The sequence below is a fragment of the Castor canadensis genome, chromosome 5, assembly GCF_047511655.1.
Source record: "Castor canadensis chromosome 5, mCasCan1.hap1v2, whole genome shotgun sequence".
Classification (NCBI taxonomy): Eukaryota; Metazoa; Chordata; class Mammalia; order Rodentia; family Castoridae; genus Castor; species Castor canadensis.
In genome coordinates this window covers 168,831,155-168,852,949 of record NC_133390.1, presented here as the reverse complement: position 1 = coordinate 168,852,949, position 21,795 = coordinate 168,831,155, and the positions used below count along the sequence as shown (strand labels likewise).

At 48.7% G+C, this 21,795-nt stretch overlaps 1 protein-coding gene and 1 long non-coding RNA gene across 5 annotated transcripts in view; one reads left to right on the top strand and one right to left on the bottom strand.

The window, feature by feature from the left end:
• Positions 1-782: 782 nt before the first annotated feature.
• On the bottom strand, positions 783-10,406 carry LOC141423418 (uncharacterized). 2 transcript variants are annotated; one of them, XR_012448285.1, is made up of 3 exons: positions 9,868-10,406; positions 3,349-3,470; positions 783-1,224 (listed from the first exon to the last, which is right to left on the bottom strand). It is a non-coding gene; the product is annotated as an uncharacterized lncRNA (long non-coding RNA). The 2 variants fall into 2 exon arrangements; XR_012448286.1 differs by lacking the exon at positions 9,868-10,406 and adding an exon at positions 7,046-7,374.
• The window catches only part of Slc13a3 (solute carrier family 13 member 3), a 68,063-nt gene continuing 56,672 nt past the window's right edge, over positions 10,405-21,795 (top strand). For all 3 annotated transcript variants that reach the window (XM_074074910.1, XM_074074909.1, XM_020168108.2), the window contains exon 1: positions 10,405-10,551. In XM_074074910.1, the coding sequence (XP_073931011.1) occupies positions 10,441-10,551 (111 nt within the window). In that variant the 5' untranslated portion in view covers positions 10,405-10,440. The remainder of the gene's footprint in view (positions 10,552-21,795) is intronic.

Genomic DNA, 21,795 nt, shown 5'->3' with positions numbered 1-21,795 from the left:
ATTTGGACAGGGTGGTGTGGGGTGGGCTTCCACATACAGTCTCAGCTGGGAGACTCAGGCTGGGCCCAGCTGAGGCTCCTTTGCTCATGTGCCACCTAGCTGATGGTGGCTGTTGGTTGGGGGCTTGGATCTTCCCCCTGCCCCCTCTATGTGGTTTTCCTTCAAATATGGGTTTCAAGGGTGAGGCTTTCAAGAGTTAGTGAACCAGGCAGACCTGTGCCTTGGAAGTTCTGCAACCTTATTTTCCCATACTCTTCCTCTTGGTTGGACCATCACAAGCCCCACCCACTATGAAGAGGTGGGACATGCACCCCCAACTCTCAGTGGGGTCAAGGGAGAATACTAATAATGGTTGTCCAGGGTTGAACACTTCTGCTGTGCGATTACAGGGCTCCGCCCTTGCTTATTAATCCTCTCATCATAGCCTTGGGGGTACATGCTATTGTAGTTCTCATTTTATTTAATTTTATTGTTTGTGTGTGTGTGTGTGTGTGTGGCATTGGGGTTTGAACTCAGGGCCTCAGGTACTTTTACCGCTTGAACTAGTCCACCAGTCCTTTTTTGTGATGGGTTTTTTCCAGATAGGATCTCACGAATTATTTACCTGGGCTGACTGTAAACCATGATCCTCTTGATCTCTGCCTCCTGAGTAGCTGGAATTACAGGTGTGAGCCACCAGCATCTGCTGTAGTTCTCATTTTAGATGAGGAAACAGCCTGGCTAAGTTAAATCTCTTCCCCGTAACAGGCAAGTGAGTAGCCCAGCCAGAATTTGAATGTGACTTTGTTTAATGCAGGATGATAGGTTCAAAAAGTATGTAAATGGGTCATTGTCAGGGTGAGATGAGTGAATATAGATAAAGAGCTGTACACAGCATCTGGTAGGTGCAGCATATGTCTTGCGACTGTTAATCCTATTACTGTTATATTTGAACCACAGATTGAAATGTCTGTTCCAAGGTCAGACATTGTACTCTTAATCTGGTTCTGGAACTATGGAGCCAGCCCAGGGGCCCTGGTGACATCCACCCGGGCCTTTGGGGAATGGATCGCTTTCTTTGCTGTCAACTGGTCCAGATCCCTCAGAACAGGGTTTCCGGTTTGGAGTTCCCCATCCTCCCACGCTCGGGCCAAAGTGCTCTTCGGAGGGCCTTGTTCTGCACACAAGGTTGCCTGCAGCCTTTGATGAAGCCGCTGTTGGGCCTGCTTAGGGTTAGGTCTCAACCTGAAAGGTCATGGGAGAAAGTTTCATCAGAGCTTTGAGCAAATCCACTGGGAAATAACTTGCCCTTAGGGTTTACAGGAATGCAGCAGAATGACTAGGACAGGGCGAGCCCCGACCCTCGCTGGCCCTCCTTGCCATCTCATGCCTTCCCAAACCGCAGATCTCTGCGACCGAGGTTGGGAATTTTGTTCTAACCAGGCCCTCTCTGCCCAGTGGGAACTTAGCATTTTTCTTTGCATTGTAAATCTAAATAGATTTCATTTAAAAGAAGGTCTTACAAAGTCACACAGACTTTAATAAAAAACAAAAATCAGTTGGTGTAAGTCGAAGTGATAAATAAAATACACATAAAACAATGCTGTCCAGCTCCAGAAAGAGGCCAGAGGCTCTAACCCTGACCCTCTCTGTCAGTTAAAAGGAAGGTTCCAGGGAGTAAGGTGTTGCAGGGGTCCTGACTCCCACCTGATCCTCTCTGCAGTAGTAATGAAGAGCTAAGGAAAAGCGACATGGGGAGTGACTTTCCCGTTCTGCTACTTAATGTTGTCGTTCAGATGTCTGTGCCACCACATAACATTCTCCTCGAACTCACCAGTGCCTCCCACACTTGAGAAATATTCCACGGGCAGGCGCATTCGTTCCACTAACAGTTCCGCCCCCAGCAAGCTCCACTGGCAAAACACACCAGACCTGAATCACTTCCTTCCGTCCCTGCCATTGCAACTCCACTCTGAGCAACCACCATCTCAGCCAGGGGGCCTCCCGGGATGCTGCAGTAAGAAGAGCAGCTAACAACAAGCACTGCTGGCAAGGATATGGGGACATCGGGACCCTCCTACCCTGCTGATGACTGAAATACTGTATGTGAGACCCTTAGAAAACAGTCTGGTGGCTCCTCAAAGCATTAGGCATAGAGTTTCCATGTGACACGGAAATGCAGCTGCTAAGAGAAATGAAAACCCCTGTCCTTACAAAAATGTGTACACTAAGGTTCAGAGCAGCATTGCTCATAATAACCCAAAAGGTGAGCAATCCAAACGTCTATCAACTGAAGAATGAATAATGAAATCATTACATCATACAATGAAATATTACTCAGCAATGAAAAGGAACAAAGTGCTAATGCTTGCTAAGACATGGAGAAGCCAGGCACCAAAGGACCACACGCTACATGATTTCAGCTGTGTGAATTGCCTAGAACAGGCCAAGCTGTAGAGACAGAAAGGGGATCCAGCTTCCTGGACTGGGGAGGTCGCTGGGAGATGAGAGTGACTGACTGCTAATGGTGTGGGGTTTCTTTAAAGAATGAAGAACATGTTCTAGACGAATTTTAGTTAGTGATGGTTGCACAGTGAATGTACTAAAGCCATCGGGCTGTACACTTTTAAGTGGGCGAATTGTTACAAGGGAACAGTACTCATATTTGTGAATTCTGTCTCAATGTGCTGATTGTTTTATAAATGAAAGCAGAATGTGCCACTCTGCCTACATCTCTGCAGTGACTCTCCTCGTCACTCCTTCTTGGGCTTTCAAGATCATGTGTCATTGGCATGCTGGTTGTGCTTCTGATCCTATCTCTGACCCCAGATTTGGTTTTTTGTTGTTGTTGTTATTTTGGTTTTTGGTGTTACTGGGGTTTGAACTCAGGGCTCCATACTTGCTAGGCAGGTGCTCTACCATTTGAGCCACTCTACCAGCCCATTTTTGTGATGGGGTTTTTCGAGATCAGGTCTCAAAAACTATTTGCCTAGGCAACTTTAAACTATGGTCTTCCTGATCTCTGCCTCCTGAGTAGCTAGGATTTCAGGTGTGAGCCACCAGTGCCCAGCTGACTCCAGATCTTCATGACTAAGACCTGTCAAGTTTGCTCCTGCCTGGGAGCCACTGTCAAGTTTGCTCCTGCCTGGGAGCCACTGCACATGACTACTCTCTCCAGAAATGTCCCTCACTTACCAGAGTGGCCACCATGGTTCTCCATGCTTCTTAGCTCTTTGCTTAACTCAGGGTCTGTAGAGGCCTTCTCTGGCAACCCACCCTACTGCATCTCTGTTTCATTTCCCTACCTCCCTTTCTCCACAGCATTCGTCCTCTTTTTTTACCTTTTGACTGTGATAACATTTTACCCACCTTTTTGTTGTCATTTGTCTCTTTCCACCAAAGGGAAGTTCCAGAAGGGCAGGGGTTTTCACTTTTTGGTGTCACTCATTATTGTATGCATAGCCTGGCAAGGAGCTGCCATCCAGAAAATACTGATGAAAACAAATGACAAAACATATGTGTGATCATTTCCATGTTTGCTGCTGGGAAAAGCAAGTCTGACATTTTGATATTAAGTTTGCATTGGCACAGCCCCTACCACAGCACAGGCACCACTTGGGTCCCAGAGCTGTTCAGCAGCCAGAGTTGGGGATGTCCTGAAACCCAATGCGATGAGATGGAAGAGCTGTTCAGGCATTGCACCAGAGAAATGATTCCACCAGAATCTGGCAAAAGTTGGATTCGATTTTAAGGAGCCAGAGAGTGAACAGCAGCGGAGTTGTGCACATGGTGCTTCTTCATTCTGGCTGCACCTCTACAACCTCCCAATGCCCAGGCAACAGCTTAGATGTGAGCTCAGCCTCTCCGAGGCCAGGGCCTGGGCATCAGCATTTTAAAATTCCCCAGGATTCCAACATGCTGCCAGGGTTGAGAACCACTGTGCTGGGTGGCCTTGATACCTGAGGACAATGACACTGGGGATTGGCCTGGAGAGTGAGCACACTCTAATTGTTGACAACTCTTTTTTTAATACCTGGGGACTTGGAACATGGAGACTATTTACTCCTGTTTTCTTTGTTTAATGCTTACTGTTGAAGTCCCCATACCTAATAAACATACAGTTGTTCCTTGGTGCCCCTGGGAGATTGGTTCCAGGATACCACATGATATCCAAATCCATGGATGTCCCAGTGCTTTCTATAAAATGGTATAATCTTTGTATGCCTACATCCCCTCTATAATTTAAATCACTTCTAGGTTAGTTAGGATGCCTGATATGACAGAAATGCTATGAGTAGTTGTGACACTGTATTGTTCAGGGGACAATGACGAAGAATCTGTGCATGCCAGTTTTAAGAAATACTTTTCTTCCATGGTTGGCTGATCCTGCAGATGGTGGGGCCCTGCACACAGAGGAGCTCAGTGCTGTGAGTCATTACTGTGTCGTGGTTAGGCACATGGACTCAGAGCTAACTTCTAAGGTTTGAATTCCCACTTAATAGCTGTGCGTCCTTGGACAAGTTTCTCAAACTCTTTGTACTTCAGTTTCCTCCTCTGAGCTGAGGGGTTGTCCGAGGGCCTACTTCATAGCGTTATTGAATGTTCAATGACTTTTCCTGGATAGCTTAGGACCATGCCCAGCGTGGAGTTAGTGCTCAGGAGTGCTTGCTCCTGTTATTCATGAATAAATGAGGTGGGAAACCAACATTCTTTAGCAATTCATGTAGCTCAAAAACTCAATTAAATTCAAGTTTTGTAAAAATTATGATTGCAAAGTTTTGTGAAGCTGATTCTTTTTTTCTTCTTTTTTATTCAGTCCAGGCTGATCTTGAACTCGTGATCCTCCTTCCTCAGCTCCTAAGGGCTGGGATTACAGCTGTGCATCACCATGCTTGGCTTACGCTGACTCTTGTGAATGGTTCAAACACTAACCTGAGAACGCTCATGAATGCCTGACACTGGAGATCAGAGAATTTACTTTGTTATTCTCTTTGTTATAACTTTGCAAGATTCTAATTTTTTACCCCTTCCTAGATACATTTTATTAAAAAAAAAAAAAGTATCCTCACAGGCCTGCAGCAATCTTCCCCAGTCTCCAGGGAAAGGGGTAGGAGCTCAAACAGTAGGTCTGGAGGTTCAGCACCATGGCTGGCTGAACTCTGAGCTCCAGTAAAGGCTGGATCTGAGAGGATCCTTCCAGGTGCATCAAGTCTGAGTAGTTCCCTAAGGTCCTTCATCCCCAGCTTCCCCTGCAACATCACACGCTCTAAGTCCTAGTAGTCTGTGGAATTCAATGTGGAAAGATGAGTTTTCACCAAATGAAATGCTCTAGGTTTCTCATGACAGGCAGGAAATGACCCCATGGTTCTGCCGTTTTGATACACTTATGCCTTATTAGACACGTTGTGTTGTTAGTAGTTTTTGACAGAGTTGTACTTCTGGCTGATGACCTTTGCTCCCACTCTAACAACCCCCCCAGAGGCTTTCTAGGTAAGAAAATTATACTTTAAAAAAATTCATAATGAGCTAGGGATACAAAGAAACCTAAAAGAAATAAATTTTAAGAGGAAGTGTCAAGAGCATCACGGGAGAGATGTCTCTGTGGCTTCAGATCCCAGTGCAAGTGTCAAGAGGAGTTGGCCTCAGGTGGGGAAGGACAGGCCAGCCCGACTGTCCCCAGCTGCTGCATAGTTGAGGATGGAGTGGAACCCTGCTCACATAGCTCCAAGTCTGCCTGCTGCCTTGTGCTGTAGGATTTTATCACAGGCAGGGATGACCCACTGAAGGGCTGCAGGGAGGAGAGTGAGAAGGATCTCCCAGAGAAAGGACAAGGCACTGTCAAAAGTGGGGGCAGGAGCAGGACAGGGGAACCCAGAGAAAAGCTGAGGTGGTGCACATTTCCACCTATAAAATACTGGGAGTGGGTGGAGAAATTGAGAGGTGCCCTTCCCTCCCAGGCACTCCAGGCTTTTGGCTACCAGATACTGAGAGGGGTGCAGGGTAGCTAAGGGACAGCCATGCAAGGCTGCTACAGTCCTCCAAAGCTGGATAGAGGAGAACAGGACTAAAAATACCTTTCCAGCTGCAGGAAACAGGAAGCAGGATTTGGAAGAAAACCTCACTTCCTAAAGACCAATACCATGGTAACTTGGCCATACAGAAAGAAAGAACTCTGCCATTCCCAACTCAGGCAGCCTTACTGCTTAGCTGAGACCTCTAACCTCACCTGCACTTGCTCCCCAGGCCTCCTGGAGGAAAAGTTCTCCTTCTGCCCTCAGAAGAGTTGGAGCCAGGGATGAACTAAAACTGCACCAAAGCTGAGTGAGCACTACAGGTGGGACTGGTGAAGTCTACTCTCTGACAGCCGTGCAGGGAAAGGAGGAAGCAGCCTTTACTTCATTCTTTACTGCCCCTTCCCACAGAACGTCCACGTTCAAGGATTAACAAACACACAAAACTGTGTGGCAAGAAACGTGCCAGACAACAGACAAGAGAAACAATAGAAGCAGATATGGAGTTGGCCCAGATTTTTGAATTTTCAGCCAAACTATAAAAACCAACCACAACCACCACAACAAAAAGGTATGACAAAAATGGAATCATGCACAAATAAGTGGGATATTTCAGCAGAGACTTGGAAACTATTAAAAAGTGACTGAAAATGGTGGTTTTGAAAAATACCACCACTAAGTCTAGAATGAAGACTTAGATCTAAAGCAACTGAACCCAGTGAGGGGAGGAATTATCAAAGCTGAAGACAGGAAATGTAAAAGAGCCCAAGAGAAACACAGAGAAAAGAAGGGGAAAATATGAAGAAAGAATATGAAATTTGTGAGATAATACCAAATGCTGTATTGTAAGTATAACTGGAGTTCTAGAGGGGACCAAAGAGAGTATGGGGTACAAGAAGTATATGAAGAGATGATGGCTGAAAACATTCTCAAGGTGATGAAAGACACCAATGCCCAGATCCAAGCACCTCAGCAAAAGCCAAGGAAAGCAACCTAAGCTCTCCTCAGACCTAACTGCTGGAGACCTTACAACAGGCATAACAAGAAGTGCTTACCTCCAGGGGAACAGCCATCCAAATGGTGAAGTTCTTACCAAAAACAGCGCGAACTTGAAGACAGTGGAATGACATTCTTAAAGTGCTGGAAAAAAACCAAAAAACTGACAACTTGGATTCTATGTCCACTGAAAGTAACTTTGAAAATAAAGGGGAAAAAAAATAAAGATGATTTCAGAAAAACAGAAGCAGAGAGAATGCATTTTCACAGACCAGTACTACAAGAAACAGTTAAAGGAATGCTGGCCTCTCAAACCTTGGATCTGTAGGAAGGAATGAAGAGACAGGGAAATATTAAAACATCTTTCGAGCACTTTCATTTTTTTTTAGTATATTTACACACATCTTTAAAATATTATTATTGATTCTTTTAAGAATTATAACAATAAGCCTGGTGCCAGTGGCTTATAATCCTAGCTACTCAAGAGGCAGAGATCAGGAGGATCATGGTTTAAAGTCAGTCCTGGCAAATAGTAAAAAGCCTTTCACAGTAAATAAACAAATTAATTAATTAATTAATAGGGCTGGTGGGGTGGCTCAAGGTGTAGACCCTGAGTTCAAACCGCAGTATCAGAAAAGAAGGGAAGGAGGGAGGGAGAGAGGGAGGGAGGAAGGAAGGAAGGAAAGAAGGAAGGAAGGAAGGGAAAGAAAGAATGTAAAGAAAGAAAGTATGAAAAGAAAGAAAGAAAAAGAAAAAGATAACATTGTGGAATTTATACAGCAGGATTCTGGTAAATGTTTAATAACTGGCTTTTTGAGGGGGAAAGTAATTTGTGGCATTTTATTATCCCCATGGTAAAATATTCTCACAATTGGTGTTCTTAAGCTACCATCAACCAGATCTACAGCTGTCTCACATATTTTCTGCAGCTGTAACAATTATCTCTCACAGTTAGCATAAGTGAGCTTCACCGCCACACTGGGTTTATAGAACACATAAGGTGGGGACTGTAGGATACAAAGGCTGGGAGGGAGGTGAGAGGGATGATGCTGAGAGGCTCTTACCCTGTGCCTGAAGGACTTTGTCATCTTTGGAAACAGACTGTGACAAAGACACACATCATAGTCTCTAGCATAATCACTAAAGTAGTAACAGAAGGATGGCTAAAAAGTAACACAGGAAATAAGTGGGATACCAAACATGATATTCAGTTGTCACAAAAGAAGGCAAGAGAGAAGAAACAGGAACAAAGAACAAATAGATAACTAAAAACCAAGTACCAAAATGAGACACTTAAATCCAGCCATATAAACAATTACATTAAATGTAAACAGAATAAATAGTCCAACTAAAAACCAGAGAATGTCAGACTGGATACATGAAACACATTATATCCCTTACTAGCTGTGTAACTTAAAAACAGAAACACATTGTAAGTATAGAAGCATATCTTTAAAAAAAGTAGGAAAAGATATCCCTGCAAACATTAGACAGGAGTTAATGTAGCTATATTAATAGCTGACATTGATATATTGAGTTTTCTAAATTATGCTTGAACTTGAAGCAAAAATTATAATAGTCTGGTGTGCTCTAAATGTATGTAGAAGAAATATTGAAAATGATAATATTTTAATCAGGGTAAGGTGAAGAGACATAGAGGTGAGAAAAGTTCTCGGCATTTCTTTCAAAATGCAAGAGCAATAGACCATGCTGTACATACGCTGTAGTGTAGCGCCTCCACCAAGCGCTGGAAAGGCCTTAAAGCAACAAAATATACACGCAACTCAGAAGGAAGGACTTTGTTCCAATGCGCTATGCAGAGGGCGGATAAGCACATGAGAAAATGCTTCATGGCAGGAACCACTAGCGATGCACCCCAGATCACCATGAGGCTGAGGATGGACCTCAGGGTGCAGGGAGCAAGGTCCTGGGGCTGATCCCAAGCACTGGATTTTTTTTTAAATCACAATGAGATGCCCCTTCCCACCCATTAGTATGGCTGTTGTGGGGGAAGAATACCCAGGAATGAGCGTTGGTAAGGACACCGTGAAATTGGAGTCCTTGTACACTGTTGATTGAATGCAAAATGGTGCAGTGTCTGAGGAAGAGAGTATGGCCCTTCCTCACTGCAGGAAGCACAAAAACGCAACAAGGCTCAGCAATCCCACTTCTGGGAAGCAGGGACATGGCAGCAGTATTTGTAATTGTCAAAGGGCAGAAACCACTCAGTATCTATCAGTGAATGAATGGGCAAACAAAATTGAGAACAGATAGATAGCCATATGCACACACACACACACACTGAAGTACTATTTAGGCATAAAAAGGAAAGAAAACCCTGTGTGGTGGTGCATATCTGTAATCCCAGCACTAAGAGGCAGGAGGACTGAGAGTTCAAGGTCAGCCTCCTGGGCTACATGACCCTATCTGGAAAGAAAGGAAGGAAGGAAGGAAGGAAGGAGGGAGGGAGGGAGGAAGAAGGAAAAAGAAAAATTAGAAAATTAGGGGGGGAGGTGGCCCAAATAATGTACACACATGTAAGTAAATGTAAAAACCATAACATAAAATTAAAAAGGAAAAGAAACATTTGATAATACAGGATGAACACTGAAGACACATTAAGTGAAATAAGCCAGTTACAAAAGGACAAATATTCAATTGCAGATGAGCCTCAAACTTGCCTAGCAAATACAAAGTCCTGAGTTCAATCCCTAATGCCACCAAAATAGTAGTAATAAGTAGGCACGGGAGGGGAGGAGAGTTCACCAAATTCACAGTGAAAGGATGTGAGCATCACTTTTCTTTAGGAAAACAGAGAAACCACGGTGACATGTTTTCACACTCCTATCAGAGTGTCTGGAATAAGAACCTGCGACGTTACCAAGTGCTGCCGGGGTGTGGAGGAATGTCGCTGACCGAGATGTGAGAGGCCACAGGCGCCCTGGGGGACACTTTGCTAAAGACGAAGCTGCCACCACCACTTGACCCAACGGCTGCATCGCATTCCCGGGCACAGCCTGCAGGTGACTTTGGCAGAGAAGAATGGCACCGCTGGCGACGGGGACAGGGACAACTCCCAGGGAGCACTTGCTGGCCTAGACCCTGAGCCGAGTGTCACACTCATGGTGACAGTCACACTTGCCCAGGCCGCCAGGGCCACCACCCCCACTTCCGAACAGGGCCCGAGGCCACTCGTGGCTCAGGGCCACTCAGGTGGCGGCCGTCACCCAGCTGGGAAGCTGTGATGCGCTAGGCCACCCCGCCCGCGTGGCCGGGCCCCTGTTCCCGCGTCTTGTCCCTGACTTTCCGCGATTGTCCTGGCCTCCCCGCCCGGTCCCAGGGAGGAGAAGAGGGCGGTTCCGGCGCGGCCCCTCCCCGGCCCTCCCCCGGGCTTTAAGCCCTGCTCGCCGCCCGGCAGGGCATTCGGGCCACCCGTGCGCCGGCGATCGCGCGGATGGCGGCGCTGGCGGCGCTGGCCAAGAAGGTGTGGAGCGCGCGGCGGCTGCTGGTGCTGCTGCTCGCGCCACTGGCGCTGCTGCCCGTGGTCTTCGCCATGCCGCCCAAGGTAACGCCTGCTCCGCCTGCGCCCTGGTCCTCCCGAACCTGGGGCTTCCCGCCCCGCCGCCACCCTGTCCGCTCTAACGTGCCCCGGACCGCTGGGAACACAGGCTCCTCTTCCCCCTCCTCGCTGCTCCTTGGACAGCCCCTCCCAGCCTTCTGGACCTTCCAACTTCTGCGACATGATTTGGTTTTTTAGCTCTTAACTCTGTGCTTGGCGCTGTGTTGCACATTTCTATCCACACTCGTGATGCACACTTAATGAATGCCAACTGTGTGTCCCGGCGCAAGTCACGTAACCTCTCTGTTCATATGCAAAAAATAGGGGAAATGATAGTGTCAACCCATGGCTTATTAGTGATTATAAATGAGGCAGCCAATGTAAATTCTGCATAACTAAGCCTGGTGTATGGCAAGTGCCTAAGATGTCTACCATGCACCAGCTGGTCCCACTCTGCACCAGGTCCTGCGCGACAGGAACAGCTAAGATTTAATGAGTGCTGCTTGGGGAAGGCTAAGTGTTATGTGGGTCACCTCTTAAAATCCTTCTGCGTCCCAGAGGGGGAAAATTATTCACCCCATTTTCCAGGGGTGAAAACCAAGGCTCAGAGAAAGGGAGTGACATTTGTGGAATGACACCAGAACCCCAGCTGTTTCCAGATATCCAAAGAAAGTAACCTGTAGAAGATCAAAGGCTGCGGTCAAGTTCAGGAGCCCTGAAGAAGACTGGTACTGTGAGGCCCTGTGGGGTTCCTCTCCAGTGTCCAGTACCTCCAGGCATCACAGAGGACACTAGACTTGTAAGACAGTCTCCTACTGCATGAAGTCACTCCCCACCTTGGTATTAAGTGATGTGTTAAATGCTCACAAAAGTAAAAGTAAATAGAAGGTGTCATTTAATGGTATGCTACCCAGCACTGCCCACCCAGACTAAGGGGAGCTGGAGGAAGAGACCCTCCAGGTGATGCCAGCTGGTGCCATGGAGACCCAAGACTAACACACAAGGAAGTTTTCTTGTGACAGATTATAAAGCCATCAGAGTTTCTTGAGATGGATGAGAACAAATAAATGATAGAATAAGAATTAGGCACCTTTTCAAAACCCAGCCTGTTCTGGTGACTTGCTGACCTGAGGTCTTGGAACATACCTCCTTCCTTCCCTCCTTCCCTCCCCCATCCCTCCTTGCCTTTCTTTCTTTCCTTTTTTTTTTTGTGTGTCAGTACTGGGGTTTGAACTCAGGGCTTTGTACTTGTTAGGAAGGCGCTCTACCACTTGAGCCATGCCCCTAGCCTCTGCTTTCTCCTTTGGGGCTCTTTGACTTTAAAAGGGACAATGATAACAGAGATAACTGTCTTCTGGGGACAGATATGAGGGGTGGATGTGATGGCTATTTGAGGTGCAACCTGGGGATGGACAGAGGCCGGGCCTGGAGTTTGCTCTGAGCTCCATGAAGAAGGCTCCCTGGCCCCCTCCAGGGCTCTTACAGCTGTTCCCTGCTCTGCCGCCTGGTAAGATGGCGAGTACAGAGGCAGACCTGTGTGTCACGGGGCCTCAAGCATGTGCTCTCCTAGAGAACTCTCTGAGAGAAAGTACACAGACTTACAAAGACCAAACTGTGAAACTTAAGCTTCCTTAGCTCAGCGGGAACCCTCATCCATCTGAACCCAATGTACACAGTGAGTGGACAACAGGAACGGCCAGAGAGAGTGTGGCCACCCTGCAGTGGGGTCACCTGATAAGGAAGGGTCTTCCTCAATGCTTGGCTCTTGCTTTGTACTGGAACCAGGTGGGACCAGACTTTCCATATTGCCCCAATGGTGTCCATGACAACTAGGCAGCCGAGATTTCTGTCCCAATAGAACGGAAGTGGAAGCTCAGCAAGGCTAGGTGACTCGACCAAGGTCACGCAGCAAGCTTGGAGTCAGAATGCAGTTTATACTTCTAAGTGCTATGTGTTACTCATTCCCCGAAGTTAGAATTCAGTAGAACTGCTCCTTTCCCCTGCAGCTCCTAGGTGGGGACCTTTTGTGTGGCCTTAGATGTAACTGCTTATTTAAGTGGCTGATAAATCAGGAACTCCTCCCAGAAGGCAGATTTGTCCCTTGGGGTGGAAAGGCTTAGCCTCCCCCAATACCCCTAACGGGCACAGGCGAATCCCCGCCATCATGGTGCTGAGGATATACAAAGCATTACTAAGCTCTTGCTTATCAGGAACAGAAATGTGCAAAAACCAGTGATGGGTTTGCAGCTGCAGGACAAATCTTGTCAGCTTAACTACCTGCTCCGCATGATGCTTTTGCTGTGAAAATGTAGCTCTAAGATAAGTGTCCATCTCCAGTCCCAATGTCAGGTGGCCCCCGGAAGCCTCTAAGGAACAGAGACATCCTGGAGGCCCCCAGGTGGGTGCCATTGTACACATGGGTTCCTAGAAACATTGAGAAATCTCAGCACTCAGACCAGGGACGAAGCCAGAGAGGCCCTGGCATTTGCTCGGTGGCATGGAGTGAGGGGCTGTCATTGTCTCTGATCAGGGGCCTGGTCTTTCAGCAGGATGACATCTCCAGGCCAGACGGCTCTGATATTCTAGGCGTGGGCAGGGGAAGGGGAGCTGGCCTATTGCAGGGTACTAGCCAGGGTCAAGTGCACACAAGTCTGAGAGGAGCAGTTTTTACATGACATCCTCTGGCTTGACTAGTGGGAACAGTGTCAGCAGGGAGGAAGAGTGTGATGTGGTCCTGGAATCAGTGCCTGGAATTTCCAGGGCCACTGAGGATCCTGGCTCTGACCATACAGTGCCAGAGGCTGGGAAGCCAGGATGTCACAGGGGATCCCTCTGAGTTTTCCAAAAGTGGCTATCTTGGGAGTTGGAGCTTTGGGAAGTGGTCTCAGACAGCTGGTGAGCACAGAAGGGACAGTTACAGCAAGCTTGCAGAAAAGTGCCAGCCCCATCTGTTCACAGAGGGGTCCAACTCCTCCCTTCTTGCACCCATAGTGAGCAAATGAAGGTGTACTGACCCTGTGGCCACCATGAGTTCTTCATGCAGATGCTTATGGTGACTAAGATGCTTGGAGGAGGAGGAGACAGGCAGGGTGGCTACAGAATGTTGTGCACTGATCACTGGCCTGGAGGGGGCAAGTGAAGGAGCCAGCCTGCACCCCCATGCCAAACTGCTCCTTGTTCCCCCAGTGCAGAGCTAAGGAAGGGCTCCTTCCAGTCTGCATGGAGGTGTCACCTGAGACTTCTCGGATGGTGGTTTGCCTAGCCATTGGCAGTATACTTGTAAGGTAAGAGGCCCACTTGCTTGCATTTGCCTGTCTCCTGGGCAGGTGGGGGCCTGGAGAATAGTCATTTCTTTTCCAGTTTTGAGGCTTTGAAATCAGTGTGGATTCTCATTCCACAGCCCTGCTCTGCGACCTTGGGCAAAGCATTTTCCCTGTCTGGGCCTCTGTTTCTTCATTTACAGCATGGTCATAGTATCCTCCTCCTTCTTGGTGATCACTTGGGCTCTTTGCTTTTCAGTCAGTGTTCAGGAATGTTTAGCTCTCCCATTTAGCAATGAGGAAAACTGAGGCTCAGAGAAGCTAAATGATGAAGAGAGCTTGGGGTTTGGGTTTTGACACTGAAAGGATGAAAGAAGGGAGCCTCCTGAGCAGGAGACTGAGTTTCTGTGAACCAGAGTTTCCCCATTTGTGAAGTGGGGTGGGGGGATTCACCCTCTCAAGGAGCTGTTAGGAGAATTCAGAGAAAGTGCAGAAACTGTGCAGGGCCACGCCCAACAGATATGGGAGTAAATAATAATAATAACAGCCACAAATGTCTCCCCACACTTACCAAACACCCACCTTTCACATTTTAGCTCATTTGCTTCTCATGACAGCCTTAAGAAGTAGGATCAATGACTATCCTCACTTTTTTGTTGTTTCAGCAGTACTGGGGTTTGAACTCAGGGCCTTGTGTTTGCTAAGCAGGTGCTCTACCACTTGAGCCACATGTCCAGCCCATTTTGCTTTGGTTGTTTTTGAGATAGGGTCTTGTGATTTTGCCCAGGCTAGTTTGTACCACAATTCTCCTAACTATGCCTCTCGTGTAGCTGAGATGACAGGTATGCACCACCATGCCCAGTTTTTTATTGGTTGAAATGGGGCCAGGGCTGGCCTTGACCTTTGATCTTCCTGTCCCTGCCTCCAGAGTAGCTGTGATCACAGGCAAGAGCCACCATGCCCGTTGGTTATGTTCATTTGCACGCATATGAAACTAGGCACCTCGTGGTGTTCCCGAGGCCACACGGCCACAAAATATTTCTTTGTCCAGTTTCTCCTTCCTCATCCCTGGATTTTGGAAGACAGGATGGCCAGGGTTGCAAGGCTTTCACGGGGGTTTCTCAGAAAAAACTGGGATTCCAGCTTCCTGGATCAAGCACCTTCTCTGGCCATATTTTGCCTGGTGCTTTTCACTTTGAACCCCAGAGAGCTCAGATAGGACATTTGTCCCCAACCCAAAGTTGAAATCAAATCTGATTTGCTTTCCATTTATCCAAATGCCACCCACATTCACTTTGCTAGATCCCATACCACTCAATAATTACTTAATTACATCATTATTATTTACATTTTTGACATTAACACCTTACTACCCCCCCTTCTTATCTTACAAACTTTAACATACAATTTAAAAAGGAGATTTTCTGTGGGTACCTTGTATGAAAAACCAGGAGAGTGGGAAAAGGAGCAATAAATAAGTTAACAAGGACGTTGGTTAATTCTGCTTCCTTGCTGCTGCCGCTGGCACCTTGGGCTCTGTGCTACAGAGGGCGGAGGCAGTCAGAGAGGTGAGGACCGCTGGACCAGGGAGACTTTGTTTCGGAAGTAACGAGAGGGAAGAAGGCACAGAAAGGGGTGACCTAAGTTGTCCTTTTCCATTCCATGTGTCACCCAGTGTCTTCTGAAGTTGGCCTTTTTCTCCTCTAACGTTGGACTCGCAGCCAGGGCACGTGCCTTGCCCTGGCACACATGAGGGTGGCTGGCAGCCCTAGCTGCTAACTCTCCTCCTCTGGAAAGTGAAGGGTTTCCAGGTGACACTTCTGGCTATTAAGTACAGGAAGTCTCTGAATAATGACTGCCAAAGATGCAGGCCAAGTCCTCAAGATCTGGGTTACCTTCTGTGGGAAAAGGGACCTTACAGATGTGACCCAGTGAAGGAGAGATGGTGAGTGTAATCCAAGTGGAGCCAGTGTGACTGTGAGGGTTCTTGTAGGACTCAGAGCCAGAGTGACCTTATGATAGAAAGGCATGATGCTGTAGGCCATGACCCAAGTGACACAGACAGCCTCGAGGCTGGCACGGGCCAGTAACAGAAACCGGCCATCTTCAGGAGCTTTCGGGAGGACCTAGGTCAGCCAACACCCTGACTCCAGCCCAGTGGAGAGGACATCTGACTTCTGGCCTCCCACTGCACTGTTACTAAAATCTCTCCACAGGGGTGACTTGTCACTGTAGTGAGAAATGAACGCATAGCAGAACCCCACCCAGGCTGGCGTTTCCAGGAGGGGCTCACGATTCGCCCTCATATCTGCCTAGAATTATAGGGAATTGATGGCTGGTCACTTGCAGATGTCCCGTGCTGTGGGCCTCTTGTTCCTGGGGTGCAAACTCTGGTGTTCAGGAGCGACCCTGGCTCCTCTGGATGTGAGTTCGTCTCAGGCCTGTCTCGATGCACTGTGTAATTAGGACAGGTGTCTTTACCTCTCTGAATCCACCTCCCCAGTGGGAAAATGAAGGTATCCACAGAACTAAAAACCTTGGCAGAACTTTATGGTGACTAGATAAGTTCATGTGCATCTCAGGGGACATATAAGCTGTGCCTTTGGCAGCCCAACCTTCACATTCCGCACCGCCCCCACGGCCCCCAGAAGAGTGTTTGAAGCTGATTTGGGGCAAGTGGGAGTAGCATCAATGGGAGAGCTGTGTGGAAATGGTCAGTTCTGAGACTCAGTTTTCTTATCTGGAGACTGGGTCTCATCTCAGCACCTCACGTTGCTGGGGTGAATGAGCTCTTTCTGGAGGCACCTGGCAAAGTCCTGGCTCACAGAGCTCTCAGTAACCATCAGCCACTGTTATTGCAGTTACCACCGTCACATGTCAGGACCTGGTGATCATTCTAGTTGACCTACAAGAAAGAGGAAATTAAGCCTGGAGAATAAAGTGAGCTGCCCAAGGCCTCATGGTACAGGAGGAACATCCCACCCTGTCCTTATGCAGTGAACAGGCATCAGCCATTAGCCTTTTATTCTAGTATTTTGGGTCACCTCTGGCACCTAACTTCTACATGAGTGCTGAGGGGGTCAGAGGTCCAGTTCTCTGTTTCTATTCAGATCCCTGCAGGCCCTCTGCAAAGGATAAGAAAGGCTACTACTTGCTTATTAGGCTCTGGCCCTGCTCCCTTGCTGATCTCTAGCCCCTCTCTTCTCTGACCTTACTACTGTTCCTTAAGTACCTCAGGCTGACTCTCACCCCAGTGCCTTTGCACCTGTGTTTCTGTCTGAACCCCAGTTCCCCCCACTTCATTCGTCTCAGTTCAGATCTTACCTCCTAAAAAGCTTTCCTGCCCCCACACTTAGACCCCATCTAAAGGGGAAATGGAAAACCTTTCACTCTCCATTCTCTGCCTTCCTTTTCACTGAAGACATTATCACTGCTGTGGATGTCAGCTCCCACCTCTGCCACCTCCATAGGGCAGGGATTCTCTTTCTTTCATCCTGCTGACCATTGTATCTTTAGTGCCTGGAACACAGCAGGTGCTCAATACATCTGTATTCCACAAGAAAGAAAGAATGCCAGGCTCACAGCAGTCCTGCCTGGCCTTTCCATCTGCCCCAGAGGGATGGATGGCAGACAGAGCAGCCCTGCCCATGAAAGGCTAGCATGCAGCCATGGGCCAGTTCCCAGGCTGAACCCAAAGTCTTGGTCTCCCTCAAGCCCTCTGCCTCCCACACAAAGGCACTGACATTTTGCACTAGGGGAACCATCCACAGGCTAATGGGGCAGGTGTGATCCCTTGACAGGGACAAGCTGTGAGACTCTCCTTAAAACTGCGGGTGAGGCTGGCAAGCCAGGAGGACTTCTCATCTTCAGTTGTTACACGCTTGGACTAGATGGGGTGGGACATTGATAGGAAGGAACGACACTGCTGAAGGGACAGTGTCCAGGGAGAAGGGGGTCCACCTGCTCTGCTGAGATGCGGGCATCCAGGACATGCTGAACTGGAGGCAGCACCTGCTAAGAGCCCTGTGATTAAGCACCTACTGAGTGCCAGGTGTTGGGCTGGGTCCCCTTCGGACATCCAGGAGATCCTGTGACCTCCTGACAAACACAGCCCAGGAGGGAGTGTTCAAGAGGCCAGCAGAGGAGTGACATGCACCAGGTCCCCAGCTGGGGTTGGATTCTAGAATGAAACCTAGAGTCTTGACTGTGGCCCCCAGGGCACTGCATAAGCTGAGTCCTGCCCACCTAGCCCACCTGGTCTCTGACCAAGTGGTTCTAGACTGTTTTACACAGGCACAGTAAGCACTAGATATGAGAGTGACTGTGGTGAAGGAAGACATTTCTTATCCACACAGATCCCTGAAACAGGAGTCGTGCCATGCAGGACCACTGAAGAAAACCAGGGTCAGGCAGGAGGTGGCAGGAAGGAAAGAGGGCAGCCAGCCAGAGCCTTTTCCAGGAACAGGAGGGAGAGGCTGGGTGAGCAGGCATGGGGCTGGCCAGTTTGAAGATCTCTGCAGGCTCAGGGCACATAGCTATCCCTCTGGTCTTGGGGTGGTTTAGGGTTGATGGACAGTGGCCTGGAATTTGAAGCCCAATAAATCTGCTGATTGTTTGGTTTGCATATGAAAGGAAGCTTGCAGACTGGTAGGTGATTGTTTTTAGGGACTAGCAAGCACTGGGAGGCCCTGCCCCTCCAGGGGGTCAGAGCTGCAAATCTAGAAACTAGAAAACGGGATTAGTAAATGTCTTCCACTCTTCTTTCTCACTGTGCTCCACCCCTAGGCCCTTTGGTTCTTCATGCTCACCCCGATTGCTCCTGACTTAAGGGCTTTTGCACTTGTTGTTGCCTGGAATGCCCTTGTCCTTGATCTGCCACAGCTGGTTATTAAGGCCTTGTTTCCGATGGCGCCTCCTCCTAAGAGTCCTCTCAGATTGACTACTCTGAAGGCACTTGCCTTCCTCTCCCTACAAAGCTCCCCCTAAAGCAGCTTCCTGTTTTATTGTCCTCATACCATTGATTCCCAGGTAGACATGTTGTTCAGTGTCTGTCTCTACCACCAAGCTATAAGCAACACACATGGTCTGTGTGGCATACCCAGGGCCTAGAACAGCATCCAACACACAGTAGGGGGCTGGCAAACAGCACCAATTAATGAACTGGGATTAGGACCCAGTTTCCGATTTCTGAACACATGTGCTTTCTAAATCACGTCCCAATGTGTGCTGAAATTTTGAGCTCAAATCAGTGTTTTCCACCCTTTCTTTTTTCAGCTGGGAAGACTGAGGCCATAGGGGGCATGGAGGAACTTTCCTAGCCTCCCCAGGAGGTGGTCCCAGAGCCCTCATCAGTGCCCCCTAGGTTTGACATTGTGCTCCCTACCAGGTTTGACTGGCTGTCCATGCTTGATTGGGCACACAGACCCCTTGGCCTTAGACACAATCCTCTGAGACTGGGCCAACTTTCCACTTGCCAGCTCCTGCCAGGTGTGTAAACAGGCCGCGTGCTTCCCGGTGAACAGCGGGAAGGGAGATCACACCCCCTGACCCAGCTCCATAGGACAGTGCCCTCTGCGTTGATGAGCTGGGCTCCTGACACCCCCAGAATCCAAAGACACAAAGTCAGCACCTAGCTGGCTCCAGAACGAGCCAAACATATATGCCCCAACCACACTCTCCAGCAGAGAGGAGAGGCGTCAGGGCCTTGGAAAGACACACGAGGTCATGGTACCTCCTCACCCTCAACTTTCTCATCCGTAGTAAGATGGACACAATGCTGGGGAAAGCCGAAAATGCCCGATGCAGAACAGATGGCTGCTACTGCCACTGTCGGCAAAACTGGGGTACCAAGCTCTGTACTTTGTCTCCCACAAGGGGAGGCAGAAGTCCCCACTGGATAAAGACATCGGAGAAGGGCCTTGGAGGCTACCATGTTCTGCTGCCCAGCCTGGTGGGGCCCCTTTTCTATCCCTTTTGCTCTGCTTTGGGGACCTGGTCCACAGGTTGGGCTGAGAGAGGGATTCCTTTTCAGTCACGTTTCACTGCCTGTGGGAGAGCACTGATCCCGGAAGGCTGCAGAAACCTCAAAGAACCAACCATAGCTGGCACTTCCTTAAGCCCGGCTGGGTGTGCCTCTAAGCACTCAGGATATACAGGCAGGTCAGGGCTCTGTGGGGCAGGTACGTTGTGATCCAGGCATGCAGATGAAGAAACTGAGGCACAGAGTAACTGTCATTTGCCTTTGTACCTATGACTGGGAAGTGGCAGGACTGGAATTCAAAGTCTTTGGGCTGGAGTCTATGTTCTCAGCCCTACTGAGTGACTCAGGGGGGACAGGCCCTTGTTACCTACAAGGAGGCTGAGTCTCGGAGAGGGAAGGCACATGCCACAGGCCAGAATGCTAGGGCTGCCATTTGAGCCTTGGTCAGCCTTGTTGAAAGCTCAAGTGGCTCCACTGTGACTTGAGGAGGCAAAGGTAGGGGAAATTGAGGCAAGCTTCTCAGAGCAGAAACTGGCCAGCTAGCCATTACAAGTGTGGATGTCTTGGGGACTTTCCAAATGCTGCATTTTATGGATACAGGAGCTAATGTGAGTGGCCAAGCCTAGGGAGAAGGAGGAATTTGGGCTTGGCTGCTTGAGTTCAAGTTCTGGCTTTTGATCCAGTTGTGTGGCATTGAGCCAGTTACTTAACCTTTCTGTGCCTCAGTTGTCTCATCTGTTAAAGTAGGTGTAATAGATGACACTTCAAACGTGCTGGCTGCCATGATCTATGGCCATAGCACCAACTGTGCTTCAGCCCTTAGAGGAAATGCTCCAAACAGGTGGCTCTCAAGCACATTTGCTCCCAAGACACTGGATGATTTCCTGAGACAACTTTGTCTGTTACCACTAGAGTTGTGAGTGCTCCTGGCACCCAGTGGACAGAGGATGTCAGTGCTGTCAAGCATCCATGCCAATGGGCCCTTCCCGGGGCGCCTCAGCTCCTTCCATTTTCCCAAGAGTCCTGTTTTGCTGTTAAAGAAGCAGGGCCCACAGTGGGGAGGGCCCTCCTATCTCAGAGACCAGCTCCAGCCTTCGTCCTTCCTTCCTTCCTCCACCTCTCAGCCAGGTGGACAGTGCTGTCCCCCTTGTGGGAGAACGTCACAAAGGAAGGCCTTGTCCACAGCCTTAGTCCCTCCATTTTACCCGGCCCCTTTGTGCCTCTACCTCTCTGTCTCTGTCTCTCTCCAAATGCCAAAAGTTGCTTGCTCTGAAGGTCTCAGGTGAGGTGCAGAGGGAAGAAACAATTCTTCTCCCTGTCCCCTTAAGCCACTGTCTGTAACCCCCTGGGCTTCTCTGGAAAGGTCTGGAGCCAGGCAGTAGAACTTCTGGGGCCTGAGCAGGGCGACTTACAGCACAGTCCACATCCACTCCGCTTACTGCAGAGCGAGGCCCAAGAACCTCATCTGCTCAGCTGATGACTGAGGCTAGAATCGTGGGGTGCGCAGGCCTGGGGAGCCTGGCAGAGGCTTGTCTCATGTTGGGGATTCCAGGGGAGCCTGAGGCTGGTTCTGAGAAGACAGTCTCAACGCCCTAAACTGAAGTCAACCCAGGAGTGCTGTTTCTCTGCTCCCGGCAGTTTTCCTGGACTTCTCTCAGAATTTGTGTCCCCTCTCTTGGAAAGGGTCCTGTCTCCCCTGGGTCAGGGAGGAACAGCATCATGAGAACGTAAACCCGAGCAGCAGACTTCCTGCACTCCAGTCTTGTTCTTCTACTTCCTGACAATGTGACCGTGGGCAAGTTACTTAGCCTCTCTGTGCCTCAGTTTCCTTCCTCTTCTGTAAATGAGACTACTCATGGCACCTTCCTCACAAGGATGTTGGGAAGGTTGATTCACACATGTCACATATTAAGGCCATACCTGGCTTATCAGCAAACCTTGCTATTATTAGTACAGAGCTGGGAGTTGGTATTTGCCTTGCATCTGGTGGTCTGGAAAGGCTGTATAGGG